General features: G+C 36.7%; 1 protein-coding gene and 1 long non-coding RNA gene across 8 annotated transcripts in view; one reads left to right on the top strand and one right to left on the bottom strand.

The window, feature by feature from the left end:
- The first annotated feature begins 1,931 nt into the window (after positions 1 to 1,931).
- RTKN2 (rhotekin 2) overlaps positions 1,932 to 22,501 on the top strand; it is an 84,381-nt gene continuing 63,811 nt past the window's right edge. For 4 of the 5 annotated variants that reach the window (XM_073886191.1, XM_073886193.1, XM_073886192.1 and 1 more), the window contains exons 1-2: positions 1,932 to 2,210; positions 8,921 to 9,117. In XM_073886191.1, coding sequence (XP_073742292.1) covers positions 2,151 to 2,210; positions 8,921 to 9,117 — 257 coding nt within the window. In that variant the 5' untranslated portion in view covers positions 1,932 to 2,150. Of the gene's footprint in view, positions 2,211 to 8,920; positions 9,118 to 22,501 lie in introns of those variants that run through there. The other variant, XM_073886194.1, reaches the window with a different exon arrangement.
- Positions 8,421 to 22,501, bottom strand: part of LOC141371349 (uncharacterized) — a 52,795-nt gene continuing 38,714 nt past the window's right edge. For 2 of the 3 annotated variants that reach the window (XR_012376247.1, XR_012376245.1), the window contains one exon: positions 14,285 to 14,446. This is a non-coding gene — a long non-coding RNA (uncharacterized lncRNA). Of the gene's footprint in view, positions 8,486 to 14,284; positions 14,447 to 22,501 lie in introns of those variants that run through there. The other variant, XR_012376246.1, reaches the window with a different exon arrangement.

Consider the following 22,501-nt stretch of genomic DNA (forward strand, 5'->3'; position numbering starts at 1 on the left):
CATCCCTTGATGAATAATAAAGAGATAGGACTACATTATATCTTCTCCAAAGAGAAAGGTCTTTAATAGCAACTGTCAATTCCACAGGTAATTACTAAATATGGCTTCTCCTCAAGTATCATAAATAAATGCATCTCCAGTCAGTATTTACTCATCAAGTATTCCTACATCCGTGTCCAATTTAAAATTGGTTGGCTTGCCTCTGTTTCCATAAAGTGATGGCTTCTATAAGTATTTTGGTTTGAGTCTGAGAGCTGTGTGTGTTATATGATAAATAATATATGTCTGTTGATGAGCTCCCTGTGTGTATTTCCTTTATGAGTCAGGTACTCTACTAGGCTCGTGCAGCTCATTTTGAGTAGGGGATAATTATACCACAAAGTGGTAAGCAGAAGAGAGGGGTGTGCATTGGGGGAAGGGTACCTAATCACTTTGGAATTCAGATCTGTGTTTGAAGGGAATGAGGTGAACTCATTGTGTTGGTAATTTTGAGCTATACACATTTTATAGTTGTGTGTAAGGATATGGGTCATTGTTAATGACCCATACATTCCTAATGTAAGGGGAGGGTCATTCCTAGCTGGGAAGCTTCTAGTATCATCTTTTCCAGAGGGCCTCAAAGAGGCAAATTACCTATTTGAGAGGACGGGCCACTCTTCATTTTTTCAGAAGTAAATCTTCAAACCAACTGCTTAAAAAAGAGCCTTGTGGATAATGTGACCGTACAATTTAATATTCACTTTGTCTAGACAAGTGCAAGATTGGTGGGACATTGGGACGACAAACCTAAAAAGGGAATGTCTCAGGCAAATAAAAAACATAGTCGTCCAATTTATGAAAGGAAAAGTGCCCAAGGCCTTTTATGAGGTGATGGTGGGAGGGTTATTTGGTTAATTTTGCACTTAGGAGAAAAAAATGTCAGAAGTCAAAGAGGAGTCCTGTTGCCTTTTCAAGGGTAAGTCAGGATAGGCCAGGACAATAGATTATAAAGATCTTACAAGGGCCTGAAATGTTTAGCACTTCAATTTTTATTTTAAGGATTCCATACTTTCCCATTATGATTAATAATAAAACCCTTTAAAGAGTATTGGGGGGGGGTGCCTGGGTGGCCCACGCCGTTAAGCGTCTGCCTCCCGCTCAGGTATGGTCTAGAGTCCACAGATCAAGCCCCACAAAGGGCTCCCTGCTCAGTGGGGAGTCTACTTCTCTCTCTCCCTCTGCTCCTGCCCCCTGCTCGGGCTCTCTCTCTCTCTCTCTAATAAATACATAAAATCTTTTTTGTTGAAGAGTCTTTGTATTGGTCTTTAGGGACAGCATAAAATGGGGCTCTGGGAAAATAATACGTCATTCGGCTATCACCTTGGTTGCTGGTGGGGAAGGAGTAATGAAATAAGTATTTTGCAAGAATAGAATGAACTACTTTCAAGAAAGAAGTCTTTGCAAGATGAACAGACTACTTGGGTGTGTGTGGTGGGGTCTCTGGAATTATAAAGAAACACTGGGGACAAAAGAAGAGACCTTGGTATCTCACCAGCGGGTTTATAGGGCCCTGGTCTCTGAGTGACCCTGTGCTGTGTGAGAGCGCTGGGGGCAGTGTCCCTTGGTTCTCTGGGAATGAGGCCATAGGCTCCTAGTGACACCGTGTGTCCCTGAGTTGTCCGTAAGAACGCAGGGACCGCAGCCAGCCCGAGGGCTGTGGAAGGAAGGCCAGCATTGGGATGCAGGCAAAATGCACTGGGATGCAGGCAAAATGCACTCGGCGCCAAGGGCGTGCCTCGAATGCCACCAGCAGAAACCCTGTGCCGGGCCAGGTGCGCTCCGTGGCCGGCGCTCTCCCCACCGCCCGGCCCACTCCCGTCCCAGGCCCGCCCACACCCCAGTCACTGCCTTAAGTCGGCCCTCCGCTCCGCATTTCTCCTCCGGCACGGAGAGCTCGGGTCTCCGCCCGCTTCCCGCTCGCGAGGCCCGGGCGCGGGGCGCTCCCACTGCGCGTGCGCCCTCCGGCTGCGAGCCCCCCGCGCCCCTCCCCCCGCGCCCGGACTTGGTACGGCCGGGACGGCGGTTGGCGTCCTCCGCGGCTCCCCCGAGCGGCGGGCTTTTCAAATCTTACCTTTGGAGGAGTGGCGGCGGCCCGGGCTGTGGCGCTGGAGATGGAGGGGCAGACCGTGAGGGGTCCCGAGCTCCGCCTGGCGGGCCTTCCCGCCCAGCAGGTGAGTGAGGAAGGGCCCGGCCTCGAGTCCTCAAGCCACCGTTGTGCCTCGTCGTGGAGAAACCCCCACCCCGCGTCTCCGATTCAGCCGTGGCCAGAAACAAAGGGAAGGACTAGGAGGCCGCACTTTTGAGGCTCCAAGGGAGCTTAGAAAATTCCTCATCCCCCACGGCCCCCGATTTCTTATGGAGGAGACAGACCCGAATCGGGAAGCGATGCCAGAGTTCCGCCGAGCGTTTCCGGGCGCACCTGCCCGCTGCTTCTCGCCACCCTCCAGGGTTTGGACCCCCCAGTGTAGGCGATGGCGGGGGAAGGGAGGCCCCGGGGTTTCCGAGAAGTCCAGTCGAGGCCAGGGGAGGACAGTTTGCTTATTACTCGATTTGACGGAAGCACAGGTACTGGAGCGCTGTCTCCGCACGACAGAAACTTGAGGGGACAGGGTGGAGGAGCAAACTGCAACCTTGGAACTTTAGAAAAAGTTGGTTTGATAGTGGATTCTTTTTGAATTGGATTAGAAAGAAGCTTGATAGTTTGCTATTTCGCCATGTAAAATGTGTGTCAGAAACCTTTTTTAATGGAGACCCAACATTTTTTCGTAGGGAAATCAGTTATTAAAATGTTATATTTTCCCCTTAACCATAATTTTAAAGTCTTAAAACTGATGTCTTTAAGCTGGAGCTTCACTTCTGTTTTAATCTCCACCTTCTTTTACCTACTTCTGAGATAGATTAAACCATATGAAAATACCAGTTTTGTAGGTCAAAATTGGTAGACTAGTAGGAATTTTATATGGTCCAACCTATTATCTTTGCTTAGAAACCTGGCAAAGACTTTCCTTAGAAACTTATTCTTTGTTAGAAGCCTCAGTAGATGCAACATTGTTAGTAAATCTTCAATAATACTGAGAAAAATAAAGTAAGACATTAAGAATCATTATGCAGAAAAGTCCAACTCCTTTATTAGTAATGCTGTTTTATGCCAGCATTTTCAAAATTTTCAAACATTTTAATGTAAAATACTTCTTTTTCTGTCCTATCCGTTAAGTACTTTGGCTGTCCCAATTGTTCTGGTTTTTTTGTTTGTTTGTTTGTTTGTTTAAGATTTTATTTATTTGACAGAGAGAGAAAGAGAGAATGAGAGAGGGAACACAAGCAGGGGGAATGGGAGAGGGAGAAGCAGGTTTTCTGCTGAAAAAGGGAGCCCGATATGGGGATTCCAGGAGCGAAAGGCAGCCGGTTAAGGACTCAGCCACCCAGGTGCCCTGGCTGTCGCAATTGTTAACAAAATCTTGATTTCTAGTGAATTGGCAATCTGCTGAGGTTCTTGTGTGTATTACACAGGTGTTTGTATAGTCGTTCAAGTATATTTATTTTGTTGTGTTCAGCAGTAATATTTAGGAATTACTCAAAAGAGAGAAGAGTATAAGGTCATGAAAGAAGTTTAGCTACATGGAATGAAAATAAATGTTTAAAAATACACCAGGCTGGATTATTTTCATGTGAAAAGGTACAGTATTTAGTGATTTCTTAGGCAGCAAGAAAAGCAAATAATTGAGTTGTGGAATTCCTTCTGTTCAGATCTTGGATAAAAACTGCAAAATAGTAATAGGTTTTAACCTATTATTGAGGGTCACTAAGAGAATTTTATACATGACTAACTGAATTTTTATTTACTGTTTTTCCTTTGATATTAATGAACCTGCCATCTAATAAGGATAGGACCAAAAATTATTGGGTGGTCGTAACACTACGAAACACCTCTCCTCAAACCTTGGAGTCATCTATGAGTACACACAGCATAGAGTATTGGCTTTAGAGTCAAATTAAGGTCAAATCCAACTCTGCTTGTTGTACAGCCTTGAATAAGTTATCTGTCTTTTCTAAGTCCTTGGTTTCCACAGCTGTAAAATGGGTAAGATGGTTATTCCAGAAAGTTGCTGGGAGTTGAGAACTTCTTTAAAATACTTAGCATAGTACCCAACACTCAGAATGTGCTTGAGAGAAAACGCTTTTTCTTACCATCTTCTGTCCCATTCATCTGAGATGTTGGGGCACCTACCTTTTCTTACAAATACTGAAGCTTTTGAAAACCCAATAAAAACGAAATTCAAGAAGTAATGCTTTGATGCCAGCAGGCCAGGTCAGAGGACCCGTCGGCGGGGGTCTCGCAGGACCAGCCCAGAGGGTCCTTAGCTTCCTGCAGGATGGAAATCTCACATGAGCCCACGGAGGTGAAAAAGTTCATTGAAGATATAGAGAGAGCAGATACAGACAAATGCCCAGGAAACTCAGAAAGACAAGGAGCATGAGTCTTGTCTTAGTGTGGGGTCCGGGGGTTTTTATTGAGGATGATGGTCTGGTGTTTGTGTCCTCTCAGGCATCCAGGAACTGGTTAGAACAAAGAGGAGGACCCAAGTGTTATTGCTTGGAGCCAGGGTGCTGGGGGGGGGGGGGTCTTGGTGTCTAGATACCTAGTGCTGGTGGTCTGGAATACACATATGGTAGATCCCTCCAGTCATTCTCATCTGGTTCTTCCTTAGATGTTATCTGTTCTAGAGAAATCATGAACTCCTTGTCCCTTACAAGGAGGAAATACTCTATTTGCATTACAAGGCATGTGTAAAGTGGGGTGTGGGTGCAAGTCCTAGCAAGAATAGAAGCAGGAAAAGGAGCAAAAAGAAGATTTTTTATGGAGTTCTTCAGTTTCTCTGTCTCATTATCTCATTTCAGCAAAGTAAACATATACAGAAACATGAATTTAAGAATTCTTTCTCTAATGCCATTCCCCAGAATGACCACTATTGACGATTTCCAGACTTTTTCTGTACATAAACAATGCTTAAAATAACACGCAATTTCTTTTAGAAGAAGGATGTATGCTATATATCTTCTTTTGCAGTCTTTTTCATCATGGTCTCTTAGCAAACATGGTTTAACTATATCCATTGTGTGGGTGATAGTTTCTGTCTGGATTACTACAGTTGTCTTTCTAGCAGCCCAACTTCATTTTTTTTTTTAAGTCCATGCTTAATTTCAAAACTAAGGCCACTGTCTTTGCACTTCCTTTGTCCCATTCTAGCTCTTCAAACCCAGTATCTTTCTGTTTTCTACATAATTTAGAATTGCACTTTTAAGTTCTTTCCCTATTTCATTTTTAGCCTTGCCCTGTCGGTTTATTTTTATTAGCCTGACTTTAGATACCTACATGATCAGGACATTGTCATAAGCTTCGTTTGACTTGATTACAAGGAAGCTCTGATTTAGAAAATTGAAGAAGAAATGGCAAGAGGGGGGTTTTCCCCCCATTCTTTGCTCTTTCTGGAGACTTGCTTTCAGACACTTCTAAGAGGGATGGGTATATCCTTTTGTCTGGGGTCTTACTCAGTCTTAACTCTGCCATTATGATTGAGGCAGCGGCAGTAGGGATTTTAACTTCCTCCTGTTCCACTTTGAGGTTGAGTAAGCATCATCCTTGAACACTCAGTCTTTGCCCTCATTACAGGATCATTGTTCTCACTGTGGCTAGCACATCAACTCTTACCCCAGGAGTACTTTGCACCCCTAACTAAAATTAACTTCTTTGACTCCATAAAGACTTTCTTGGCTGGAGTAATAGCACTTGACCAGAGAGGTTTTTCTCTGTGTGTGAAGTATAAATGTGTACTAAAGTTGCATGGGGAACACAAAACTAGCTAACACCACAGCTCTCTCTCTCTCTTTTTTTTTAACCTCAGTACATTCGAAAGCATACATACACTTAACAATTCATGCCACTCACGTCAGCTCTCCCAGATCCACATCCACTCACTATAGAAGAGGAGAGGTAAGCTAGTTTACTATGAATGTTAATTTGGCTGGGTTAGGGATCAGCGAACTCTTTCTGTAAAAGAACAGGTAGGTAAATATTTTCAGCTTTGTGGGCCATGTGGTCTTAGTTGAAATTACTCACCTCTGCCATTGTAGTTTGAAAGTAGCCTTAGATAATACAAATGGGCGTGACTGTGCCCCAGTGCAAGTTTATTTACAAAAAGACAAGCATTGACTGGGCTATAATTTGCTGATCCCTGCTCTAAAGGATAGAATTCTAATGTTAATTTGTTAGATATATCTCATTTCCTCAATGAACCTTACAAATAAGGGGATTTAAAAAAAGAAGCCCTAACTTTGCATTTCATTTCTGCACTATTTCCCAAGCCTCTATAGTTTTATAGTCTATCAATAAGTGATGAAGAGAAGACAATCTTCATTTATAAGAGGGAAACCTTGGAAGCCCAAACTGATTCTTTAATGTGTTTGTGGCCACCTGCTGGTTCCTTGAGGTTGTTGCAACTTTCCAGATTGCTATGGAATTTCAAGTACTACAGCAGTGGATCTCTACCCTGGCTGTACATTGAATCAACAGAGGAACTTAAAAAAAACAGCAGCAACAAAAACTCAGGCTCAGGGCGCCTGGGTGGCTCAGTCGATTAAGCGTCTGCCTTCGGCTCAGGTCATGATCCCAGGGTCCTGGGATCGAGCCCCACATCGGGCTCCTGGCTCAGCAAGGAGCCTGCTTCTCCCTCTCCCTCTGCCTCTCTCCCTGATCATGCTCTCTCTCTCTCTCTGTATCTCTGTGTTTCAAATGAATAAATAAAATCTTCAAAAACAAAACAAAACAAAAACAAAAACTCAGGCTCCACCTCCTGAGAGTCTAATTGTTTTGGGGTGAGTCTTAACTTAGGTACTTTTATAAGGCCCTTCTGCTACCAAAGGTGATTCTAATGTGCAGCCAGCTTTAAGAACCGCTGCGCTGGTTCAACTGGCTGCCTCACAGTAACATTTAAAAAGCAAAATTGAATTTAATGGCAGCAGATGGTATTTGTTTATATCTGAGTTGTGGGGTAAAGCTATTCATCCTGGTTTCACGTTGTTCCCTGCATGCACTCTCCAATACTAACCAGTCTGCCAGAGCTTATCTGTATAGACATATGGGTCACATAGATAATTCTTATAATTAATTATTAATTACATTAAAGAAGAATTTACTTTGGGACTGACAAAGTCATAAAAAGATAAAACAGAATTGCTGAAATTCAGCCTTGTGTAAAGAAGGAAAACCAGCAAACAACTACATTTATATAGTATACCAGTTTTGAGTTCTACTACTAAAGAAGGTTTTTATGTGGTAATTACATGATATAATTACAGAAAGTCATTAGACAGATCTGTTTTTCTGCATGTGAATAGTGCATTTGATTGATTTGGATACTCAAGTTAAATCATCTACTGCAACTTCTCTTTTAGGGTTATTTTCATAGACTTGCTCTCCTAACTTTTAGGTTTTCCTTTTGAAAAGATTGTCTTTTTAATATCTGGAACTTCTGTTATTAGATTCCGTTTACATTTTTTGATACAGATTTTGATCTAATTAAAAGGTAAATTATAACACTCATTTTTTACCACAGAAGCCAGGATGGTCACTTTACTTTTAGAAATAGATATACTGGAGCATTATTATGTTTGTAGTATAGTAAAGAGTATCATTGGAGTATCCAATGATTTTTAATTTTTTAAAAAGCCACTGTGAATTAAATCAGAATAGTACATTGTAGTTTATAGAATTTTAATGTTACATGTGTAACTTGTATATAGAACCAGGCCATTACAAGATTATTGTATGGAATAAAAGACTTTCAGAACTGAAGTGATTTAGTAGTTTCATGGTGACTCTTAAAACTAAAGTAAACATATCCAAAAATGTATTCTAAATCTCTGTTCCATCTGATAGCTAAAGCTTCTGACATTTTCTGGGCACAGTGTTTTCACTCTTGCTTCTGAGATTTTATTTACATTGCTTACCACAGCCGCTAAACCTTAGTCCCTTTTCCAGCATCTTCTCCTTTAGAAAATTTTTCCTTGGTTAATTAGTCATCAGCCACATCTTGCCATTCCACAATACAACTTATATAATATGTGCATGTGCTTTATTGTTTACATTAGTTACTATATTATTGTATTAGTTTCCCGAGGTTGTCCTATAACAAATTACCAAAACTGGGTGGCTTTAGACAGTAGAAGTTTATTCTCTCATTGTTCTGGGATCCAGAAATATGAAATCAAGGTACCTACTTGCAGGCCCATATTCCTGCTAAGGGCTGTGGGAAGAAATCTTCCCTTGCCTTTTCCAGCTTCCGGTGGTTGCTTGGTGGTCCTTGGCTTGTAGACTCATTATTCCCATCTCTGTTTTAGTCTTTGCATGTAGTTCTCTCTGTGTGTGTCTCTTTCTTCATGTGCTTTCCTATAAGGACACCAGCCATTGGGTTTGGGCCCATACTACTCCAGTATGACCTCATCTTAGCTAATTATATCTGCAAAACCCTATATTCGAATAAGATCACATTCTGCAGTTCTGGGAGGACAGGAATATTTGGGGGACATTATCCAACCTCGTGAAATTATGCTAAGAATATGTAATGTTTCTCACCCTTGTTTCTGTTCTGTTTCTCCACTAGATTGTAAAGACTTCCTAATAAAATAAGAAATGAAGGTTTGCAAAGAGCATTTTCAAATAGCTATATCTTTTGTGCTATTATACATTAAAACTTTGTTACTTTCTCAATATGTTATAACATTAAAATGATGTCTAGTACCTTTTCCATCTATTGGGGTAAAAAGAAATGTTATAATTTTGAATTTTTGCTATCTTTTAAGAATATTTTCTCTTTTTTTTAAGGATTGCAGCATTCAAGAAAAAATAGATTTAGAAATTCGAATGCGAGAAGGAATATGGAAGCTCCTTTCTCTGAGCACTCAGAAAGACCAGATCTTGCGTGCAGTTAAGAATCTCATGGTATGCAATGCTCGAATAATGGCTTACACATCGGAGCTACAAAAATTAGAAGAACAGGTTGCAAATCAAACTGGAAGATGGTTAGTAGTATAGTTTTCTTACGGCTTTTAATGCACTCAAGTATTTGAATAAGAACACAATATAATTTAATTTTAATGTCAATTATCAAGTCACAAAAGCTTTTAAAAGATAAATATACCAAAGTAGTCTCTGATATTATAAACATTTTGGCAGTAGAACTCAGAGTAAACTTAATATTATTAGCAGTTTTCACTAGGCAGTTTTGTTGTGTTCCAGATTATAAAATGGTTAAGAAGCAAGAACTGAGGGAATATTTTAAAAAGGACCAAGACTAGGGCCCCTGGGTGGCTTAGTCGGTTAAGCCTCTGACTCGATTTCAGTTCAGGTTAGGATCTCAAGGTTGTGAGCGTGAGCATCGCCTCAGGCTCCAAACTCAGTGGGAGTCTGCTTGAGATTCTCTCCCTCTTGGTCTGCTCCTCTCCCCACAAGCTCACTCTTTCTCCCTCAAATGATAAATAAATCTTCAAAAAAAAAAAAAAAGGACGAAGACATAGTTGAGTATATAGAAATGTGAATTTGAAAAATTGCTTAAAAATGCTAATAAAGAGGTGCTAGCTGAGAGTAATGGAAACTTAAGTGTAGAAATTGAAATGCACACTCCTTTCATATGGTGAACATAAGTCCTAGAGAGGCAAGCAACTTACTCAAGGACATGTCACTGGCTAGTGACAGATGCTAACGAGAGGTTGCTTAGGATTTGCTGAGTACCTTCTGGTCCTTGTTCTCTCGGTTACTCTGTGCTGCCATTTTGGATCAGGGCTAGGATTTATTTGTAAATAAAATTTACATCCTATCCCATTTACAATGCCAAGTCTTTTTTTTTTATTTCAACTTTTTATTATCAAAGTTTTCAAACATGCACAAAAGAAGAGACTGTTGAGTAATTAACACCCATATATCCATCCTTAGGTTAAATAATTTTTCAATATTTTGCTGTACTGATTCATCTATCCCCTTTTTTCTTTCTTAAAATTTTTTTGACTTTTATTATTTTTTTATTTTTTAAATTTTTTTTGATGTAGTGTTCCATGATTCATTGTTTGCATATAACACCCAGTGCTCCATAATGCCAAGTCTTCTTGAACCTAAGAATTGACTCAACTATGTTGGTCTCTTTTCTAATATAAATGGTCTTACATCACCCATTGTTGATCAGTCTTAAAGCTGTAGCACTAGTGAAGAATTTCTTTTTATATCTTAGGGGCCATTGTGCCGTTCACAGTACACCTCTACTAAATAGATACATAAGATAAAAACACAGGTTACAGAATAAGATTTTTGTAAAAATAAAATGTTGATGAGATTGTGATATAATAAAGACTTGTGTACAAAGTAATATTTATTCACTGTACTGCTTTTGGATAGCTATTTAATCTCTTTGTGCCTCAGTTCCTTCATTATGGTTGGCAAGATAATATTTACATTTTTAAAACTAAGATTATATTAAAAACCTAATCTAATACTTTTTACATAATTGTTATTCAACAAATGTCAAATAATTTTCATTATTATTTATCCCTGACATTATAAAATGAAATTACTCTTGTGTCATAATTTAGGAAAATATTTTTTCAGGTAGACATACCTTGGTTTAAGTCAGTGCCTCTCAAACTGGGTCACATATATCACTGAGAGTGTGTGATTATGTGTCAGGAGATAAAAAAGCCATGATAAATATGGCATATCTTCTTTATAACCATGAATTTTTAGGGTAAAACATGAGAAATTTGAAATTGTGGTATAATTTGAATTATTCTACGCACAGAGATATATGTTCTCCCCTCCCCATCCTTTTTAAGGACATTTTGTCAGGAAGGGGCTGTTTCAGTGGAAGAGTTTGAGAAGCACTGGTTTAAGTACAGGGTGGGACTAAACCCTTGCTATTACATCATCTCTCGCAGTTACATGAAATACTCCTCTGGGAATCCTATCTGTTCTCCACATTTATGTTCTTTACATATTTTTAGTGAATTGTGAATTGACTGTTTTCCTAATTTGGTAGTATGACTTTTCTAAAGTTACTGATTTATAAAAATGTTAAATAAACTTAATCCTTATTGGATTGATAGAAAAAAGATAGGAAAAAATATTTGGGACTCTCAACTGGAAATGTATATGATTTTCAGTTTCTTTAGGGATTATCTTCATTAGATGAAACTAGCTTTGCACTAACATGTATTTGTTCATAATTCCTATAAAAAATTGTCTCCCTTAATTATAAAATTATTTCTTTAAAGAAATCTGAATATTCCCTATGAATTCTTTTGTTTACAATTGCATTTTGTCATGTGCAGATATGATCTGCACTGATCAAATGTAACTGGAAATTGTAATTTTTTTTTTAAAGATTTTATTTATTTATTTGACAGAGAGAGACACAGCGAGAGAGGGAACACAAGCAGGGGGAGTGGCAGGCAGAGAGAGAAGCAGCATTTCAAGAAAGAAAAATAGCAAAATAAAAGCTAAGGGTGAAAGATGACCATGGGTTATTTAAGAGCAGTGACGAGCTGTGTTTTGCTGAGGCTCAAGTTGAAGCCAAAAGTTGAAAAGCAAGGGGGAAGCAAGATTCAGGGAAGTTTAGAAGGCTAGCTGGCAAGTGAACAGTTGTTAACTGACAGATTTCCAGGTGCCAGATACTATGTTAAGGTGTGCACAAATATCACGTTATAAACTGAGAGAAGTATAAACCTCTATTAAAGACTTGGCAAATGGGACTTTGCAATATTAGATAACTGTTTCAAAGGACACACAGTGACTACGTGGCTAGGATGTGAACCCAGATGACCCAAAGGCCTGAGGACTCCTCACCCTGGAGGAAGTTAATGGGGGTTAACGGACAGCCCTAGGTGCCAGATAATTGTGCTAAGGTGTTCACAAATGTCACATTATAAACTGAGAGCTATAAACCTCTTCTTAAACTTCCCAGCATTCTTTTTGTCACCTTCATGCGTATTCTTAAGTTCTAATTTTTGTTGTCCTCTACGCTTGCCGTGTTAAATGTCAAGTATTATTCCCTACTTTGTTCAGTTTTTTAGTCAACTTTTAATTATGAAATTTCATATGTAAAAAAATAGTAAGAATAGTATGATAAAAATTGTAAGAATAATATATTCTCTACCTAGATGGGCCAGTTAATAGTTTATAGGTTCATCTACTCTCCCTTCTGTCTTTGTATTGTATGTACACACATACACATGCACACACATACGTTTTTCTTTTTTTATATTGATCCATTTGAAAATAATTTGCAGACAACATGGCATGTACATCTCAATGGTTCTAAAAACAAACATTCTGCTACACAGCCAAAATATGATTATCATATGTAAAATATTAACAATAATTCCATAGTAATCATCTAATATTCAGTCTGAATTCACTTTCAGCTAGTTGTTAAAAGAAAATTCTTTATAGTTGTTTTTCCCAAACCAGAACTCAATCAAAGTTCATGTAGTACAATATCCTTTAAAAATATCCTGCATTTTCTATTTCTTTAATTAGCTCTTTATAGTATCATGAAACTTTTCTCCTATTTTCTGTTTTTGCTGTATCTGGAATTTGGGTTTAAAGGCTTATTCATAAGACTCAGGTTAAATATTTTTTTGGCTAGAATCTTTTGAAGGGATGTTGGGTAGGATTTGTGCTGTCGATGTGAATGTGATGGGATTTACCACTCTGTGTGCTGCAGTTCAATCCCTTGGTTTGGATGGCGGTTGCTTGATTTCTCCTTTGTAATATAATGGTTTTTCCTTTGCAATTCCTAAGTAATCTTTGGGACATTATATTGGGACTAGGAGAATATTCTGTTATCTAACTAGCTTTCACTTAGTGGTTATATACATTTATGATCCTCACCTACATTATTATAATGGGGTTTGCAAATAGTGATTATCTAACCCTATTATTTTTTCTACACTTTGTAGTTAATCTTCTGTAAGGAAGGGCATTGCTCTCCTTTCTCTCTCCATAGATTCATGGATTGTTATTTATTCAGTGTGTTATCATTTATAGTCATTAGTCTTTTGACAGATAAATTGTCTCAAATTTGTGTGATGGAAGTTCCTTCAGACTGGCATCTTTATTCTTTTGACTTGCCTTTATTAGTCCTTAAGAACTTTCTTACTTTCTAGCACAAAAGGATGACCCAGGCTTGCCTTGTATTTTCTGTGCCTCACACCTAGAATCAGCCATTTGTCTAATGAGTCCTGGTTCCCTTCACTGGCAAATGGTATTTTGAAATCAAGATCTGGGCACTGGGTGTGCCCATTGTTACTGGAGATCACTGATTTTAAACCTTTTTAGTAGACATAGCTATGGGAGAGATTTTTTTAAAAATTGTGAGTTTAAATTGATATTTGTAGGTTTTTGTTTTCTTGAATTATTTTATATTTATCTTTTTACTTATTCTGAAAATCTTAAGTCCTAGTAATAGTAATCTTTTTCCTTATTTGTTTAATAATATTATGTAAAGTAGTTTCATAATTTTAGTATCAGTATGATTACTGACAGTAATCATAGGCATAGACAAGTTCAGGATTTCTTTGCAGTTCTTTTCCAACATACAGAAATTATGAAATTTTCCAACATACAAAAAGGTTAAAAGAATTATACAATGAAGACTCATATACCCACCACCTGGATTCTACAATTAATATTTTAACTATATTTGCTTTATTCTAAATTCATCCTTCTGTTCATCCATCAATTCATCTTACTTTTTGTGATGTAATTCAAAGAAAGTTCAGTGTGTGTGTGTGTGTGTGTGTGTGTGTGTGTGTCTATGTACATGCAAACGTATACATTCCTGTGGATAGACAGAAGACCATGATTAAAAGTTACTTAAAAATTATCTTTTTCTTTCTGAATGGTTATGTTATCAGTTTCATAGACAGAGTCATCTATTGTTTCAATTTGAATTTGCCTTTTTTTTTTTACCCTTGGAATAAATGATACTTCTTGGATACGTCCTGTTTCTTTTTCTCCAACTCTCAATTAGTAGTACCTACCTCTGCCCCCCACTCTAAGAGGCAAGCATTGTTAACTGATTTTTTTTTCCACCATAGGTTTTGTGGGTTCTAGAGCTTAATATAAATGGAATTGTCTAGTATGTACTCTGTTTTTTCCTTCAGCATAATACTTTTAAGATTCATTATGTAACTAGTGATTTGCTCCTCTTTATTGATAAGTAGTATTCCATTGTATGACTATACCATGGTGCCACTCCTTTGTAGTGTTGACTCTTCTCTAATTTCTTCTTACTTTTGGTTGCTTGTCAGTCCTTTCAGTTCGTTGTTTTTTAAGTAGTTTTTCTGGATTTTATGTTGTTTTCTGTGGGAAACAGAAGAGGGAGAGGTAGAGTTTTTCTAATATGAGGTACTTGGACATTACCAAAGAGGAATTCATTTTATATCTTGATCAAACAGATTTTTTTAAATTCTACTTTAAGGAATATTTTGTAATTTTATTTCTGACTTAATATAGTCAATCTTCATAACTTTCATGGGCTTTTAAAGTTACATTTCTTTTTACTATGATACAAAGTTTAGTTCAAAAGATCTATGTTATTGATTGTTTTTAAAGTCTTCTCTAGGGGCACCTGGGTGGTTCAGTTGGTTAAGCGTCTGCCTTCGGCTCAGGTCATGATACCAGGATCCTGGGATCGAGTCCCACATAGGGCTCCCTGATTTCAGGGAGCCTGCTTCTCTCTCTCTCCCTCTGCCTCTCCCCCAGCTGTGTGCTCTCTCTCTCTAACTCTCTCAAATAAATAAAATCTTAAAAAAAATAAAGTCTTCTATAGTCTTATTTTTTGACCACTTGAACTGTCTTGGACTGAAAGATAGGTTGAGATTTTTGTTATTAAGGTTTTTCTGTCTTACCCCTTTTATATTTGATATTTTCTGTTTTATGAATCATTTGGTATCTTTGCACTTGTTACATACATATTGTCAATTGCAGCCTTTAGTATTATAAAGTGTCCTTTTGTTGCTGTTGTCTCACAGTGCTTTTTTAGACTTGAATTCTGGGGTTGCCTGTTAACAAGAAGATCATAACCACGGGCATTCTTAGTGTTTGCATTTGTTTGGTTTATCTTTGCCCATCTCTTTATTTTAGCCTTTATGAATCACTTTGTTGGAGGTGTGTTTCCTGTGTTCATCCCAGAGTTGGGTTTTACATTTTGAGCATATCTGAAAATCCTTTAACTAGGGGGTTTAAGCCTATTTACATTTATATTACTGATATACTTGATTTTAACTTTGTCATATTCTTTTATGTTATGTTAACTTATGTGTATTATAATTATGGTTTGTCTTTTAGTATTTGGTTTGTTCTGCTCTTTTTAATTTTTTTTTAATTTAAGAAGAGTTTTATTGGTTATAGTAGTTACTGGAACTTTATATTAAAAAAAATCTATATAATGACTTAAGCTCTTTTTTTCCCCCCTGACTTAGGCTTTTACTATTTTGTTTTTTACTTTAAAAGATGTCATTTTGTTATCACTTATCATCTGTGGGGAGATCAATGAACTTATTTTGCCATTTATTTCCTTCTCTATCTTTCTATTTTATTTTGGTTTATTATTATTATTTTCTAGGCTGTCTTCTCCTTTGGTTGAGTAGATACTATTCACATGCTAATCCTGTACTTGTCTCTTACCTTTTTTTTAGTCTTTGATCTACTATTAAATATGTATAACGTTCACTACCTGTCCTTTTGTACTTTCCAAAATCATCTCTTATTTGGAGAAAGGTTATGATCTAGTAGATTTCTCAATGTGAGTATAGCTTTCTTCACATTCTTTTGTGTTTAAAGTGCTTTTCTTTAGTGTTTGAACTTAAAAGCACAGCTTGGCTGTATACAAAATACTTGGCCAATGCTTCTTTCCTGGAGTTTCTTAAAAACTACGCTCCTCTGTTTTATCAGGAAATCTAATGTCTAATTTTCTTTCCTTTGTAAATGACTTGGTCTTTTTGTCTAAAGACTGAAAATACTTTTCACTATCTTAAAGTCTGATAATTTTATTGGGGTATGTTTAAAGGCTGAGCATTTTGGCTCGCTTAGGACTCTTTCAGTATGTAGCTTCAGTTCTTTTATTTTCAGACAGTTTTTCTGGAGTTAAAGCCTCTAGAATAAAGCATTAATTGTCTCATTATTTTGTTTTTATTATTTAAAGACTCCAATTACACATAAGTTAGATCTTCTTTGCCTGTCTTCTATGTCTATCACTTTCTCTTTGATGTTTTTAAAAATCTTTATCTCATTTTTGTCTTTTGGCTCTTTTCATTCTCATCCACTATGTCCCTTAATGTACTTTCAGTTTTATGGCTTCATCCTTGGGCACTTGGTATTTTACTCTTCATTTCAGAAATGATTTTATTTCCCTTTTTCCAATTTCTTTCCTATTCTTATTCTCATTTTTTTTTTGCATATTTACCTATTGTTTATTCTTTATTAGTCTGAGATATAAAGATTTCAAATTCCTCACTTCCTCATATTTGTAATAGCTTATTTAATTGCACTTAATTCATTTTGGAATATCATGTTTTTGTTACTTTATACGTTTTGAGGAGTGGTTGATGGAGTATTTTTATCAGCTGAAGCATTTTAACTCTTCCTACTTTCGTTTCATAGTAGCTTTCTATGGATGTTTGGGTCCTTTTTTTTTTTTTTTTTTTTTGGTCCCTAGTTAAATATGCAGGATGTAGAGTTTTCCTGGGCCAAGTGATGATTTATGGGTAGAGGGACTTACTTGTTTTTTGTTTGCTTGTTTGTTTATTTTTTTGGTCCAAGTGTGTTTTCGATTATTGGAACTGTGAAGAGCAGTTTCTTTAATAAATGATGCCTTTGGGATGTTGGTTAGTTGGTTTCCTGATTTTTTTTTTATGGTATTTTGTTTTTTAAGGCTTTTAACTTCAATTGCTTTCTTCTTCTTCTTTTTTTTTTTTTTCATGGCCCAACCTTTAAAGGATACCTGTTTCACTGTGTGTCTTTCTTCTCCATAAGACTAACTTCTGAACCAGAATTCTTTTAGAGTCCCTTTCAACTCTCTAGGAACCAGTGCTATGGTATCCATCAGGTCTTATATCCATTGTCTTTTCTTCTAGGAGAGATCATAAGTTGATATTGTGTTTTGCAATGGGTACCTGACCTCCAGGAGCTGGCTTTGACGGTTGCAGTTGTCAATTTTCCCACTTACATGTAAATTGTCGTTTATTTAGTCTCTGTTTTCTAGTTATGCTGTAAAGTATGGGCTATAGGTGATTTTATTTGCTTTCCTTGTTGATCTGAAAGCTTTTGTAAGATACCTGAAGAAATTCAGGTTTAGCTACCATTATCTTACAGGAACTGGGAAGTCTTCTCTGATCACTTTTTTTTTTTAAGATTTTATTTGTCAGAGAGAGAGCACAAGCAGAGGGGGCAGCAGGCAGAGCAGGCAGAGGGAGAATCAGGCTCCCCACTGAGCAAGGAGCCCGATGTGGGACTTGATCCCAGGACCCCAGGATCATGACCGGAGCCAAAGGCAGACAATTAACCGATTGAGCCACCCAGGTGTCCCCATACTCTGCTCACTTTAACAAATGTTTTAGTGCCTTTTCCACATAAGCTCCAAGTTAAATACTGAGGCCCAAAATATAAATAAAGAGTCATCCTTTTATTTGTGTAACATATCTAAAATGACATAGAATACATTTAAAATATTATTTCATTCAGTACCTATGAGGTAAGTAGATATTTCTCCTATTTTACAGATGATGATGCTGAGGCTAAGAGGTTAACAGCAACTCTTTAGCATAACTAGTTATTGATGGTAAGAATCAGACCTAAGATTCAGACTGAATCTACTAAATACTCCCTCTTCCATCAAAATGGCCACATATATCTCACTTCATTCAGTATTCACTAAACATTTATTGTCTTAGAAGGTACTAAGCTGTATACCAGGTACTGGTGATTCAGCAGTGAACAAAATAGATGAAAGAAATCCTTACAGACCTTACATTCTAGCAATAATATTCTCTTCTATCCCAACCTGCAAATATATCTCTTGTCTTAACTTCTGAAATACTTTATTTGGTTTTGTAAAAATACCGTTAGCCAAACTCATTTGTAGTGCCTAATTATGTATATCATTCAATGTAATTGTGATTTTAATAATGCCACACTAACCAGTTTCTTATAATCCAGTTGCCTAATATATTGCTTAAATACTAATAAACTGAAAAAAGAAAAAGTATAGATGGCAAGTGAAAATTGTGTACTCCTGGTAATTCTACAATAAAACATGGTATATTAAAAACATCACTGACTTTATTTTTTAAACTTTATATTATTTGGTGTCGATTGAGTTTGTTAGGTCAAGGTTTGAAATATAAACCTCATCTTCCCAATTTAAGATATAGAAAGTTATTAATTTTATACCACATAACTTAAGATGTTTTAAATTCCACATTAAGCACTTCTGAATGTCATAGTTTTCACATATTTGCATAAGAGGTGAAGGATTTTATAACCTGCTTCCAAAAAATAGAATCCCAGTTAGGATTCTCTTAGTACTTCATTAAGAAAATATAAAATACTTTCATAGTTGTTTAATTTATAATTATACCTTGTTAATTTTGGCAAATAAATGCTTTTTTAAATTCCCATATTGAATAATATAAAATAGGATAATCTGTACTTAGTCAATTTTAATACAGACTTTTGAGCAACAAAGTGGTTGATTGGCACCCTCTGTTGGTCATTTTATTTACCTACAGGCAGAAATTAAGTAAAAAAGCAAAATTAAAAGTTTGTCTTTAATATTTTTATCATTATCTTTTAAATTAGCATTTACAAGTCTCACCAAAATAATACTCTAAACTGGCTTTATAAGAATAAGGTACACTACTATTTAGCTGTGCCTCTGTTTGGATAATTTTGTGGTTATTTGCTTTTTCCTCAGGCTGGCTCTCTAATTGTAGCGTTTAGAATTGGCATTAACATTGCAGATTTTCAAACAAGTATTTATTTAACTGTAGCAAACTATTAGCTACAGTAGCACATTATTAAACAGAGAATGTTTAACAATTTTATTGTCAATTTGGATTAATTAGAAAAACATCACATTTTAGCACCCTAAATAACAGTTTGAGGAGTTATTTGAATTGAAAATAATTCAGGCTTCAGCAAAATGAGGCTGAATTAGTTCAGTGTGTCTCTCATTTAAAAAAAAACAGATTTAATTATTCTGTAAGATTATATGATTAAATGGATTTATATTATAGATTGATAATATTTATGTATAATAAGTTTGTTGGCTGGCCTGGAAATGCCTATGCAAGTATATTATAATACAGAGAAGAAAGCTGTATGTACTCTGCCATGTGGTTAAATCATTTGGGGGGAATTTTTTGTGTGTGTGTGCTAAATTTTCAGCAAGTTTGCTTTTGGTGGTTCTTATATTTCAGAATTTCACTTACCTGCAAAAGCGTCACATTTAATCCAATTTAGTAATACCTAATGGATCTCAACTTTAGCATAATCTATGACCTATTCCATAATACTCAAGTTACCCACCATATTAGAGCTTTCTTGCATTTCTTCACTGAAATAAGTATTTTAGGAATTTATATTATGCATTGCTCATATAGAAGGTGTTTTTAGAAATATTACTTACAAGTGCCAGCCAACTGTATATATATTGTATTTCTTATACCAATTTGAGGAAATTGAGATTTGTGTTTGATTTCTAGAGTGCCTTAGAGTAGGCTAGTCAATTGAAGTTTTCACTCTGAGATGAACTAATAAGCAAGCTAATGTTCTCCAACATGACAAACTAAACTTGAGTATAAAATTTTGAACTTGACTCTTAAAATTTATGATTCAATGAAACATTATTTTTAAGTAATCAGTGAATACTTTTATTTTTACTTAGTGAATTCCCTGTTTTAACTTAAATACTAATGTGACCACAAAGAAATTAGATAGGATCTTGAGAAATTTATGGTTTTAAGTCTACTACATTACTTTAGTTATACCTCACATGTAGTTCTATAAATACTATATACATGTCTTATGTAAGTTTATCAACTTAAGTATATCAGTATATTATTTCAGCTCATATGGACTATATTTCCCTAAAGTGCTTATGTGCTTAATCCGGTAAGAGTAAGAGAAGTAGACTGATATATTGTCTTCAAATCTTGATGTATAATAAAGAATATCTATGCAATCTTTTTAACATGCCTACTGAAACGCAATGAGATGGTGTCATACTCTTCTGAAAATTAGTTACACTTCAGAATCCCACCCAGTCTTTCTCCAAAAGCTCTCTTAGAATCAAACATTGCTAAAATGTCTATGCTGCCCAGAGCAGTCTATACTTTCAATGCCATCCCGATCAAAATACCAACAGCATTTTTCAAAGTGCTGGAACAAACAATCCTAAAATTTGTATGGAATCAGAAAAGACCCCGAATTGCCAAGGAAATGTTGAAAAAGAAAAACAAAGCTGGGGGCATCATGTTGCCAGATTTCAAGCTATATTACAAAACAGTGATCACCTGGACAACGTGGTACTAGCACAAAAACAGACATATAGACCAATGGAACAGAATAGAGAGCCCAGAAATGGACCCTCAACTCTATGGTCAAATAATCTTCAACAAAGCAGGAAAAAATATGCAATGGAAAAAAGACAGTCTCTTCAATAAATGGTGCTGGGAAAATTGGACAGCTATTTACAGAAGAATGAAACTTGACCATTCTCTTACACCATAACGAAGATAAACTCAAAATGGATGAAAGACCTCAATGTGAGACAAGAATCCATCAAAATCCTGGAGGAGAACAGAGGCAGTAACCTTTTCGACATCAGTCACAGCAACTTCTTTCAAAACACGTCTCCAAAGGCAAGGGAAACAAAAGCAAAAATGAACTTTGGGACTTCATCAAGATAAAAAGCTTCCGCACAGCAAAGGAAACAGTCAACAAAACAAAGAGGCAACCCACAGAATGGGAGAAGATATTTGCAAATGACATCACAGACAAAGCGCTGATTTCCAAAATCTATAAAGGACTTCTCAAACTCAACACCCAAAAAACAAGTCAAAAAATGGGCAGAAGACGTGAACAGATACTTCTCTGAAGAAGACATACAAATGGCTAACAGACACATGAAAAAATGTTCATCATCATTAGCCATCAGGGAAATTCAAATCAAAACCACATTGAGATACCACCTTACACCAGTTAGAATGGCAAAAATTGACAAGGCAAGAAGCAACAAATGTTGGAGAGGTTGTGGGGAATGAGGAACCCTCTTACACTGTTGGTGAGAATGCAAGTTGGTACAGCCACTTTGGAAAACGGTATGGAGGTTCCTCAAAAAATTAAAAATAGAGCTACCCTATGACCCAGCAATTGCACTCCTGGGTATTTACCCCAAAGATACAGATGTAGTGAAAAGAAGGGCCATATGCACCCCAAAGTTCATAGCAGCTCAATGTCCCCAATAGCCAGACTGTGGAAAGAGCCGAGATGTCCTTCAACAGATGAATGGATAAAGAAGATGTGGTCCATATATACAATGGAATATTACTCAGCCATCAGAAAGGATGAATACCCACCATTTGCATCGACATGGATGGAACTGGAGGGGATTATGCTAAGTGAAATAAGTCAAGCAGAGAAAGTCAATTATCATATGGTTTCACTTATTTGTGGAACATAAAGAATAGCATGGAGGACATTAGGAGAAGGAAGGGGAAAATGAAGGGGGGGAATCGGAGGGAGAGATGAACCATGAGAGACTATGGACTCTGAGAAACAAACAGGATTTTAGAGGGGAGGGGGGTGGGGGGATGGGTTAGCCCAGTGTTGGGTATTAAGGAGGGCACGTTCTGCATGGAGCACTGGGTGTTACACGCAAACAATGAATCATGGAACACTACATCAAAAACTTATATCAAAAACTAATGATGTACTGTATGGTGACTAACATAATAAAAAAAAGAATCAAACAGTGTTTTCAGATGAAAAGTTTTAATCTTATAACCGTATTTGAAGTACCTAATTAAATTAGCCAGTAGTTAATTAGCTAGCCAAATTAAGTCGAGACCCACCCTCACCCCCAAAAAAGTGCAAAGCAGAATACTCTGGGAAATATTGCTCCAGAAATGCAATGCTAATTTCTAAATGTGGGATATTAGGAAATAAGATATTGGAAAAGTATTCAAGGGTGGGATTGATTTGATTTACCAGGAGATAACTATTTTGAATTTTTTTTATGGTAATAGTATATTCTAAAGTCAGATCTGGGAGTGTCTTATATACCAAGAATTTTACTTGAGACTTTTTCTATTGTCATGACAATGTTTTACTCCATATTTTATTCTCTGCAGAGCC

This window comes from Callorhinus ursinus, unplaced genomic scaffold (assembly GCF_003265705.2).
Source record: "Callorhinus ursinus isolate GAN/ISIS: 27379988/994484 unplaced genomic scaffold, GSC_fseal_2.0 scaffold69, whole genome shotgun sequence".
Classification (NCBI taxonomy): Eukaryota; Metazoa; Chordata; class Mammalia; order Carnivora; family Otariidae; genus Callorhinus; species Callorhinus ursinus.